The 12,154-nt window shown below is 39.3% G+C and overlaps 2 protein-coding genes across 2 annotated transcripts in view; one reads left to right on the top strand and one right to left on the bottom strand.

Moving 5' to 3' along the window:
- Nucleotides 1-3,959, top strand: part of PLEKHG3 (pleckstrin homology and RhoGEF domain containing G3) — a 63,186-nt gene extending 59,227 nt beyond the window's left edge. The window contains exon 19 of the mRNA XM_083349379.1: nucleotides 1,943-3,959. Coding sequence (XP_083205505.1) covers nucleotides 1,943-2,715 — 773 coding nt within the window. The 3' untranslated portion in view covers nucleotides 2,716-3,959. The remainder of the gene's footprint in view (nucleotides 1-1,942) is intronic.
- A 220-nt stretch (nucleotides 3,960-4,179) lies between these two features.
- The window catches only part of SPTB (spectrin beta, erythrocytic), a 123,058-nt gene continuing 115,083 nt past the window's right edge, over nucleotides 4,180-12,154 (bottom strand). Inside the window, exons 34-36 of the mRNA XM_083349373.1 lie at nucleotides 10,406-10,579; nucleotides 8,797-8,839; nucleotides 4,180-7,606 (exon numbers count right to left, since the gene is read on the bottom strand). Coding sequence (XP_083205499.1) covers nucleotides 7,439-7,606; nucleotides 8,797-8,839; nucleotides 10,406-10,579 — 385 coding nt within the window. The 3' untranslated portion in view covers nucleotides 4,180-7,438. The remainder of the gene's footprint in view (nucleotides 7,607-8,796; nucleotides 8,840-10,405; nucleotides 10,580-12,154) is intronic.

The following is a 12,154-nucleotide window of genomic DNA, read 5'->3' as shown; positions in this document are numbered from 1 at the left end:
GGAAGGAATTCTAGCCAGTGGTTAAACAAAACTGCAATAAAGTGATCTGAAAAGCAGAACTCTAGAAACATCTTTGATTCCCGTTTTGTGTGCCAACTGAAGCTTCTAAATATTGCTTAAGACCCCCCCCAAGCATCTATTCCAGGTCCTCCTTGACTTATGACCGTGAATTTCCATTGCTAAGCAAGGCAGTTGTTAAGTAAGTCGTGCCCAGTTTTACGACCTTTTTTTGCCACAGTTGATGTGAATCACTGCAGTTGTTAAATGAATCTGGCTTCCCCCGTTGATTTTGCCTATCAGAAGCTGGCTTGGAAGATCATAAATGATGATCACATGATTCTGGGATGCTGCAACTATTGCAAATGCATGCTAGTTGCCAAGCACCTGAACTTTGATCATGTGACCCTAGGAATGCTGCGATGGTCATAAACACAAGAATTGACCATAAGTCACTTTTTAAGTGCTGTTGTAACTTGAATGGTTGCTAAATGAAGGGTTTTAGGTTAACTTAAGTTTTAAGCTAAAGACCACCTGTATAATAGCATCCAATTGGAAAGAGTTTAATTCAGGATTAGACAATCTGGTACCTTCTAGATGTTTTGAATCAACTTCCATAGATCCTGCAAGTCTGATTCATGGAAAGAGATATTAATTAAAGCCTGGGAGTTGCTTTGGATATTGAGATGGGTGGCATGAACATTTAGTAAATAAAAATAAGTATATAAATATTGGACGTTCTCCAAATATTTATAGGCACAAGATCCTTTGCTCATGGAATAAAATATATTTGACATTGGCTAGATCTTTCTAAGGGACGTGGTGGCTCAGTGGGTTAGGACGCTGAGCTTGTCGATCAGAAGGTCGGCAGTTTGGCGGGTCAAATCCCGAGTGCCGCGTAACAGAGTGAGCGCCTGTTACTCGTCCCAGCTTCTGCCAACCTAGCAGTTCGAAAGCACGTAAAAATGCAAGTAGAAAAATAGGGACCACTACGGTGGGAAGGTAACAGCGTTCCGTGCGCCTTTGGCGTCTAGTCATGCCGGCCACATGACCACGGAGACGTCCTTGGACAAGTGCTGGCTCTTCGGCTTTGAAACGGAGATGAGCACCGGCCCCTAGAGTCGGAAACGACTAGCACACATGTGTGGGGGAACCTTTACCTTTACCTTTTAGATCTTTCTAGGAAAGAAGGAAGAGCCACTTGAAATTCATGTTACACTATTAGTCTGTTTTCAATAGCATCTAATAGATCCCTTTTAGGAGAACTAGAGATTGTGGAGTCCTTGCTGCTCTCTGAACTTGGTTGTTTTCTTGCAGATGTTTTATTATCCAACTTCCAACTCCGACAGGGCAAGCTACTGTATATAAAGAAGAGCAAACCTACTTACCTAGGTTTGTTACCCAGTTGGCTAATGAAACGTCTGCAAGAAAACAACCAAGCTCAGATACCATCAAGAACCCCAGAATTCAAACCTGAGTTGCAAATATTCTCTTCCACTAAATTAGACATTTTGATTGAATCACTCTTCATCCAAAGTATCAGTTCTTCTTTTGTCTCCTGTTCCCTTAATTGTCATAACTGGAGTAGTATTAAGTGATCCTACTTTGGATAGTAAGATTAGGTTTCTGAGTTCCATTTAGGTTTTGAAACAGAATCAAGAGAGGTTCAAGAGTGGTAAGAAGAGAGATACTTTCTGTCTTGAATGTCTGGGATATTATAACCAGCACATTGCCATTCTTGATATCCAAGGTTATCGAGCTGCAGGTTCTCATTTTTGACTCCTCCTGTTAACTGCGTGATTTGTAAGTACAGAGTTGCTACTAACTAGGCAAAAGCGTTAGGTTGTAAGAGAAAGAATGACTTTCCCAATTCCATGAGTGGGTTGGTTCAACAAATTCCCCTCTATTGCCTTATTCTGACTTTTTCTTTCCTTTTTTTGCTTAGGCCAAAAGAAGTCTACCTTGTGTCTCCCCAACTATGAACAAATTGTGCTTCAAGAGGCTAGCTCACTGGGCCTTCTTTCCTCTTCCTCAACATGTCAGAAGTCACCTAAGCGCTTCTCTTCCAGCAACAGCTCTGTCAGCCTATCTTCCCCCACCAGTTCTTGCACCCTCTCTCACAGTCCCCTCAGCCCCATCATGACCGAGAAATTTGACTGGCCCGATGTGCGGGAGCTGAGGTCCAAGTATTGCTGTCAGGTGGCGACTGAGAAATGCAGACCGCTAGTCAACAGAAGTTGCTCAGCACCCGAGAAAATGGTCGATGATGCTAAGAGGCAGGCAGGATTCCAGTGCTCAAAGGGGATTGCAAAAACAGACGTAAAAAGCCAGCAATGGGACAAACACAGCTGCAGGAGAAAGGGCTCTCTTGATTCCATCCCCAAGGAACTTGTGTGTGATACTCCAAAGGAATTGTGTGTCACAGCAGAGGCATCATTGGAGAACAACCAGCATGTGATTGTCATAGAGAAGTTGCCCAAGGGGACTAATAAAGCTAAAGCCGATGAAGGAGAGCCACAAATTCGCTCCTCTTCGGCCCAAGAGAAGCTTTCTCTCAAAGAGTTGATGGAGCGGTATAAGTCGTATCAAGACTCAGAAGAACATCACAGACATGAAGGTGATGTTCAAGAAGCATGGTGGGAGAAAACAGCTGGCAGCCAGAACAACCTGGTAAAAAACTTAAGAGAGAAATTTCAGACCCGTAATTCTACTAGCTGAACACCCACATCTCTTGCTCCCATGCCATTAAGTTCTCAAATCTCCATCTCTCATTGCATTACTACTCAGAATCTTCTTTGCCTGTTCTACATCATGCTTGAAATTTCTGGGAAGTTGCAACTGCCTCCAACTGAGGATTTTTTTTAAAATGCTCTCTACAATTTAAAGATCATGGATCTGACTTGCCACTGACACTGTACCAGGCAGCATTATTGGGCAGAACTCTTAATATATCTAGAAAAATCAGGGAGTTTCAAGTCAGAGCAGGGACAATACAGATCAATCATCCTTTGAACATGTACTTCCCTTCAGGAACTGGCCTATTTGGGAAGTTTTACATTATGAAGCCAGAGCAAGATGTACGTTGCTCAGTCTCCTAGGAAAATAAGTTATTATTCTAAATTTTCTTTTTTTTTTAAGAATGTAATTTTACTATGGCTTAGGTTGATTCCAGGCCTCCAAGCTTAGGAACATCCAACCTAATACAGTTTGTGTACATATGTGAATCTATATGCATTGTGCAATAACCACTTTTGACCAGCGAATACAGTTTTGACCTCTTCACTGTTGGGGGAGGGATATAATTGGGGAAGATTGCAATAACTGATTTTTGTACCACATTTCCTATGCACAAAAAATGCTACAAAGCTGATTGGCCACTCTTGAAGTCAGTGATCTCTCCGAGATCAGCAGTACCAAGGAATGACACTGGTATATTAATCCATTGGGGTTCTAAGCCATTTCAAGTCACCTCACTTCATTTTAGCCCATCTTAGTATAATTTGTCTTGCATTAAAATAACTTTTGAGCAAAGAAATCCTGTGGGGTAAAGTTTTCATATTCCAACATGGAGATATTTTCTTCCTATTTCCATGGCAGGTTGGCAGTTTTCATCCTACAGATCCGTATTTTTTTTCCCTGTCATCGGAGCATTGTTGTTTGAGAAAGTAGTGGTTGTGAATCTCTTGCAACCTGACGATAGAAACAAGATTGGGTCTCTCTCTTGAAGCACTGAATTCTCTGCCCTTGCAAATCTAATCAGTCTTGTAGCCCTTGGAATGCTCTTCTCAGTATGACAAGAATCTAAAGTGCAGTTAGACTACTTTGGCCAAGAGTAAATGCTGTTTGAGAAGTACTTGCATGTGCAATTGATGTCAACTGTAAAGCTCTGTAGCCTGAGTTGATGAAACCACCAAAGCTTCTGAAGGAGATAACATGGTCCTGAGTGTTTATTCACCTGTAGAAAAAACCCAGTGAACCTTTGCACTGGAGGCACTTCTTCATCACAGAAAGCACTAAGATTAATGTGTACCATAAAACATCACAACTTAATAAGGTATGTTAGTATCCTTTCCTTTGTATTTAAATTGAGATAGTGGATTATTTAAGCATACTGTTCCCATTATGGTTTAGGAAGACAAATTACACACACACACCCCTTCCCAAAAAATCACAGTGCCAGGAAAAGCTTATTGGTTCATTTATTAGAAAAAAAATGTTAAATTGCTTCTGAAGCACATTCTGAAGCATTAGCTCTTTTCTCTGGACAGTGGAAGCACATTGGAAGCAGGCAGACCGTGATGCCTAGCTGTGAAAAGAGGATTAATTCCAGCCCCCAGATCCTGTAGGAGAGGCCTTGGGCTACTTCAGTAATTGGTACTCTGAAGTATATGTATTCTGGACCTGGTCACAGGACATTGCCTTCTAACGTGCCGACTTGCATAAGTGGGATTGTGAAAAGCAGTTGAATCAAGAGGGAAGAGCCCAGACAAGATAAGGCTGCCAATCACCAGGCAGGAAATGGATCCTATGGATAACGCCAATGCTTTTGGTCTGTAATAGGTAAGAGCATATTGCTGCGAGACACAGTCAGCTCTACCCAATGCCTGCAAGCTGAGAGATTTGTAATGGGTTCAAAAGCCCAGTTCATGACAGATTAAACAAACAAGATGGAAGAAAATGCACCTAAGGAATACAGCCACTTTCTATAAGCAGGTAGTGCAGGGCAGGGCAGTGGTCCTCATAAAGTAGGAACAGCCTCAAAGAGTATCTTAGTCATGTTTTTATTTCAATTATCTGAAAATGGGCAGTGCACTACAAGTTTAAACTCAGGAGTGACAGGTGAAAATGTCCTCCAAGAAAACAATGATGAGACTTCTCTCTTGCTGTACATGTCCCCACTGAGTGCTAAAATGTACAAGTGAAATGCATTTAAGCAAAATGTTTAATAAAAACTCTTTTGATGACTTTTGCAAAAGAATCAGTTGAGCATATGCCAATCTTAAAGCATACTTTGGAATATAAAAACAAATTTGCTGAATCCATATTACTCCTTTCCTGTTGCCTGAGAATAGCTTTATACAAGATAAAAAAAACTATAGTGAAATTACATCCCCATGCTTCCTTTCTTTGGCTTAACTTGATATGTGCTCTAATAAAAGTGTGCTGATTAGTATACCTTTTTCCCCCCTATAAGCATAGATTGGAAGAGCAGAGAAGAACACCTTCCTGTCCCCTGATATGGATTAAGATCAAAAAGGCCCTTAATCCAGAAGTGACTGGGAATAAGCAGACTTGAAGCTTACTTGGCTGAAGGGGGCTAAACCACACACAACACTACTCAATTGAATGAGCCCATCTGCTCACAATGGCATGTTTATTTGACCTACAAACCAAACTCAGTTTGGTGTTTTATGAGGCCTTATACAATGTTAGGTAGCCTTCATACTGTGTTATGTTAGTAGATTTCTCTGCCTCCTAAACATACACTGGGAGAAAGTTGGCAGTGATGCTTCAGAATAGTTTTGGAAGGGAAAATTCACAATGCAGACCATTATATTACTACTTTTTAAAAATAAGTTACACTAGCATATCAAATGTAGTAGTTTGGATCTGCCCATTGAGTTAGTATTAGTTTATTGCCTACCCATTATAATCAAGGCAATTTGGAAAAGCATAGCATTTTGAGATACAACAAAAAAGAACTGAAGAATCCAAAACCTTGGTTCTTAGGACTTATATCCACACGCACTGCAATTTATATTAAGCAAAGAGATGGTTCCCCCTCATGCACTCTTTTTAGCTGTAAAATTCGACTTGCAGCGTCCTTTCAAGTAAGAAAAACCCAGACCTTTCTGTGCATGGTGCTTATTGAATTTGCTCACTCCGGAAGCAATAATTATGAAATGTCCCTAGGTTAAGGCACTTTTAGAATGGTATAATATCATCCCAAACCAAAAATATTAAGTTTAATGAGCCCTAGGGATTGGATGTTGAGGAGAGAATTAAAAGTTTGGCCGGCTTTGTAAGAAATGAAAATCCCCATCAAGGATGGCTCACTTGCCAAAAGGCCATTGTAGGAACATCAGTCCCGCAGGCCTCTTAAACTCATATGCAATTGGATTTCAAAGAATGTTTTTCAGTAAGCAATTCAGCTGATATGGTCTTTGCCTTTGCGCTGAATTCGTGCTTTAGGTTGGGGGCTTGTGACACTTCATAAAGGAGGGCGAGGAATATCTATTTTAAGGAGCCATTCACAAAAACACCACAACAGACATTGCTGCAGAAGAGAGAAGCTGAGGCAAGCGCATGCTCAGCACAACATGTTCCACAAAGGAACAACAGAAGAGCCATTTGCTTCTGGCAAGCTGAGCCAATACAGGACAGATATTTTAGAAAGCTTGTTGGCAGGCATAGCACCTGCACTCTAGTTGCGTGGCAAAGTGTTATATACTTTGCCATAAAGAATGGGATTAATAAGAATCTCACTAAATAACGTGGAGCACAAGTTGGGCCCACTGAGCTCTCAGTTTAAATAGTGGGAGAAATACATAAGTCGTATTAGCTGGATTGTGCTCATAGTGTTGTGTAGAAAGTGAATATGATTTATTTCCTGGGTGTGTAGTTCTACGAACATCTCAATTCCAAACAATTTAATGCATAATATAGATAATTTGGTTTTTTGGCTATACTCTGAACTTACTATGACTATCGGGGATTTTGCCTGCAGTTTATTGGATGTAGATTGAACTCTTGAGTTGAAAAGATACTGTGCTTTATGAAATGTACGTGTGTGATTAGACTGCAGCTCTCCACAGAGAGAGGCATTTGGCCTCCAGAAACTCCATCCTGACAATCTAGCATGAATGCTGCAACAAGCCAGGGCTGGATGAAGGCATGCTGCCTTTGATCTTCTGAGGGAGAGAGATAATTATTCAACTATCATTTCTAAATTCCATGTGATGATTCTATGACAACTGGAGATGGGGAAATCGGCTTACAGAATCCTGAGCTTTGGTAGTGATCTGGCGATACAAAGAAAAGGAAAGTGCTTCAAGACTGCACACTTGTTTTCATCCTCTTTGGCCTGCTAGGACACTGTTCCGCTCCTTTTCTCTGTAACATTCCTGAAAAGCCACACAGCATTGTTATCTTAAACAGTGTTTTTCCGGAGTGATGTCCATTTGGTCAGCCATCCAAGAATACGCCTCTCCCAGCTCTGTTTTGGAGAACATGGCTTGTCTTGAAGCAAGGATGCTGCTTCCTTTCCTGAAACATTGGCTTTGTGCCATCTGGGGAGATGTGGTGAAAAATGAAAAGGAGGAAGTGAGATCTGTGTGGGGAACAGTGCTGGGTGGTACCAGGGCTGTCCAAGGAGACCCGTGCATGCAGTTTTTCCACTGTGGACCTTAGCAGCACATAGGCATCTGACTGGAGCAAGTGGCTACTTCTTTTTGGGAAAGAAGCTGAATCTCTTCTCTTTATCTTTCTTGGTCAGGTTCACATCTGTGGCGGTGATGGGAGGCAGAGGGAGGCTCTGAGCCTTGGATTTAATGCTTTGGGAGTCAATTATTGCTGTGCTGAATCCCAGGAGCCAGGTGTGCATCTCATCCTGTGGAGCGGGACAAAGCGAAAACAAAAAAACAACCCAAATAAGCAAAAAAAGCACGGTTACGTTTCTCAGTTGCAAGATGCTATCATCAGCAAAAATGAATTTAAAAAATGTAATTCAGAGTAAGAAATGAGTTTGTATTTAAAACATGAGCTCAGTGTTTCCTCACAAATAGCCCAAATGTACTGTAAAGTTGTAAATATCCCTCTAAGGGGCTGCAATATGAATGAAAATTGAAGGAAATGAAGGAAAGCAATACACTAAAATTGAACAATAGCCAAGAAATTAGCTGCAATGTGAATGATTGAACTACATAATGGACAGAGTAATCCTAGGCACACTTACCTAGCAGTGAGTCCCACTGAAATCTATTTCATAAGACCTACTTTTCATTGAGTGTCTTATATGAGAAATCATCTGCTTTATTCAACCTGCTTTTGAATCTGAAAAGAAGAGAACCTGAAGAGAGAGATTCTTCCTGCTTCCTTTTTATTGGAAGTCAAGCTCCAAAATGGAAATATAAAGATCTATTTTATGTTCCTTCTTCTGCTGGGGCAGGTCCATAGAATTTGCAGGTTGAAGAAGCCACCTGACGTTTTTCAAGCAGAAAAATAGGCTAAACATATTTGAAATAGATGAATATACTCACTTTCTATTACCAACGCTTCAGAGAATAGAGCACTGCAGAGCTGCCCATGTTTGGTATCATCTGTTTATTTACCAAAATACAGAAGCAGTGCAGGGGAAGAAAGCAGGCACGTAATCAATAACAAAAAGAGCAACGCCACTCATTTGAGTGCCCTCTTTTTCCAGAGCTGTTCTTTGACAATAAGCTCCAACCAGTGAGGAGTTTCCTTTTTTTTTTTCCTTTTCAGAAGAAAGTTTAAATCTATTCTGCCTCCTTCCTATTCAAATACGTATGTCCGATTGGCTTTGACACTCTCAGTGTTAATTGTTTAGGCACACCAAAGCATTTGAACAGCAAAATGATATTAACAGGGCTTTTTTTCTCATAGTACGCTCAGAACGGAGTTCCGGCACCTTTTTTGGGATGGAACCTTGTAGGGTAGGCAAGGCGAGTTGCATGACATGTGTGAGTTCCGGCACCTTTTTCTTTTAAAAAAAAGCACTGGATATTAATGACCCTTAATCATGATATACAGTCCATATTTCAATATTCAAACACTTACCTCATCTTTGCCATGGAAGAGCCATTCACTCCCATTGCTGAGTCTGCAAAAAAATAATAATTTGAAAATACTGCAAGATACTTCTTTTTTGGGGAGAGCTCACATGATGTTTGCACTTCGATTGTACAAAGCTCAGCTGGAGAATATGAATATAGAATGTTACACCGTTTAACAATCAAACATTTAAGGTCTTGGAAGATAACCAAAATATCTGGTTCAGCCTCGTCAGTTTTAAAGTCAGCAGCCATCCTTTGTCTTTCCTCAAGAGACTTGCTTCTTCTGGCAAAGCTGTATAGAATCTAATGTGAGGAGTGTTTCATTGACAGAATGCTGCAGGACAATCTTTCCAAAATGGCTGGGCAGGAACTAAAATAGCAAGTGTGGTTCAGCACAAAGGGATAAAAATAAGAGGATCCAAAATGGGTAAAAATGTCCTTGTTTGTTATGAAGGATGATGAGGGTAGAAGAAAAAAGGATCTTTGGAAGATACTGACCCCAGGGCTAAAAGGGAGATACTGGGACCTTTGGGAAAGGGATTAAAAAACAAAATTTCTATCATTAACTCCTTTTTAGGCATCTATGGAGTAAACCTTTTTGAAATACTGTATGTAATTTTATATGATTCTGATCATAGCACCCCCCCCCCCAAACCAAATACTGATGAGTTGAAAAAAGTGCAGGAAGACAATAAATATTATCAGGCTACAAGAATGCAAGGAAAGATTATAATATTTGGGTTGGTTTTTTAATTAATAAAAATGGAAGCATGCATTGTTAAAGGATGAACAAGGAGATTTTTTTTGTTCCCATAGCAACAAAATTTATCTGGTGATGCCTAGGGAGGAAGATATAGGATAGCCAAGAGGAAGTTCTTGACATGTCATATAAACTACTGCTACCATATAAAGAAAGATAAGTAATTTAAATGGTCTTAAAATGAGGTTTGACATATGAGTGCAGCTTAAGGTTAAGACTATGTATAGGCATTATGTTTAGATGCTGCTTCCAGGATCGAAGGAAATGTCAGCAGAAAAATCAGCAGGAAAAATGTCATTATCCTTGTATCCATCTTCTAACTCTCCATGTGGGGAAGAAAGTCTTGGATTAGAGAGAACGTTTTCCTGAAATTTCTTTTAGCACATTTGTTTTATTGCTTATGAGTACACATTCTCCAGGAATCGGGACTGTCAGAATATCTTTTGTTCAAAAGTATGTAGTGTAAATGGTATCTTCTTTCTGAGAAACGTTTTTTAAAATTTACAAGGCTCAAAATGAACATATGTTAAAAAGCTAGCATTATGCAGGATTACCTAGGGCACCATCCCCCATCTTTGAGTGCCATCTCCAAAAATTGTCTGACAAAATATAACCGTTAATGTGACACAAAAATAAAATACAAGGGAAATTATATTAATTTAATTTCCCTCAATTTGATCTAAATCAGCTATTTAGGGCTGCCTTATCTACTCTTAGTCCAAGTCTTGCTGAGTTGTGGAAAGCAATCCCTTTTAAATTAAGTGTGAAAAAGGTAATATACCTCTGAGTTTAGCTTTCTGTCAGTGCATGCTCTTACAAAACAGTGGGCATTCTGAGAGACAGCCTGCCTTACCTCAGCTTGAAGACATGTTTCTTCTTCTTGTAATCTGCAGCTACTTCACAGAGGGCATTCTTCAGTCGGAAAGGCTCCTCTCCATGGTAAGGCACACCTAAAGCCAAGCTCTTGGCATCCTTATAGAAGGTCAGCTCATTGTTCCTGAGCACACAGTATAATGTGTTCCAGGACCTAGCCCAAAGAAAGAAATAGGCCTTATTGTGGGAAAACCAGAATAAAGTTTCAGTTTTACAACAGTAGAAAATAAGCTTCGTTACCTCCGATTGGACAGACTTCTGATGAAACATGGGGCAGGTTTGCACTACATGATTCCCATTTGTCCATATTCAAGAGTCAAATAAATTAACATTTGTTTTATTCTTTCACAGCTGATTTCCTGAATAAGGCAGTAAGGCTGCTCTTACTGTGGATAGTTCTCAGAAAAATGTTATAGGAACTTTCCAGATTTCCTTCCCCCCCCCTTTTTTTTAAAAATGCTATTAATGAAATAAAACAGATTATTATTAGGCCAACGTTCAAGATAATTTACGAAGACTGGTCAATGAGTTTAACAAAACAGTGTGTTTGGCCTTTTGTAGATGATGGCTGAATCTGTTAGGATAGAACCCTGGATGTTTCAAACCTTTCCCAACAGCCTTCCGGGCATTCCCACCTTAACTCCACCTCCTGCTTTTGAGTAGTGGTTCCTGCTGCCATCAATTATTTTCTAAAGGCATTAACTGCCTAACCTCTTGTACTGACTTTTGGGCAATTAAAAGTTCAATATATATAAAAAATGAAATACTTTCTATAACGTCAACTCCTGGCCATATACAGCACAGGGGAGTAATGACGAACATTCAGCCATTCTTCTCACTGCTAGGAGACAGACCAATATCAAAGGAGATGAAATTTATTTATAAAATTTCATCTGCAGGCCAACTCATATCCAACAACTCTGAATGATAAAATCAAATTTTATTTTATTTTTTTTTAAAAAAGAACATGTAAATTATTTTTTTTGTCATTTTGAATATTAAAATGCAAGCATTCAGTGTTGCAGAAGATAAATAACAATTACATCGCCGAAAATTTAATGAAAAATAGAAAAAAAAAACTAAAAGGATATCTTAGTCAAATCAAAGATGGTAATGATTTGTTCCCCCATCTCTGGGGACATGGCAGAAAAAAACACTTTTTATGCCATAGTTGCGGGAGGGAGGGGAGACAGGTCCATAAGGTTTCTGGGTAGAGTTAAGTGAAATTGGAAGACAGCTTGGAGAGACAGATGAAGAGTTGCAGATAATGTTCTCTACAAATCTGATACAAATCAATGGATTTTCTGCCAGATATAGAAATATACTTTTGGTCATAATTTATATGTTTGTAAACAAAACATCCAAGAAATGCATGATAGGTTATCAGCATTTCTCATCCAGAGCAAAAAAAAACCCTAGGTATCACCGACCCTATTATTTCTCACAGTTTGTTAATTTTTTAAATTTAGATAATTTATTTTTAAAAAAATAAGGGCATGATAAAAAGTCTCTATTGGGAGGAATGGCAAGATATATTTCTCAACAGAAAAAATTGAATGATTAGTTATGAATTATTAGCTATGAGCAATAATTGTGAGAGTAAAAATATTTTTTAAATACTGTATTTATGGAAGGAAAATACATTTGTATTTAAGTTTGAGTAAAGGAGGATAAATATATGTAATTAAACATTCTATATCTCAGCTGAAAAATAAACAAGCCTTGGCAA

The sequence above is a fragment of the Vipera ursinii genome (assembly GCF_947247035.1).
Source record: "Vipera ursinii genome assembly, chromosome: 1".
NCBI lineage: Eukaryota > Metazoa > Chordata > Lepidosauria > Squamata > Viperidae > Vipera > Vipera ursinii.
The sequence above is the reverse complement of the archived record's forward strand: the minus strand, read 5'-3'. Positions and strand labels throughout refer to the sequence as shown.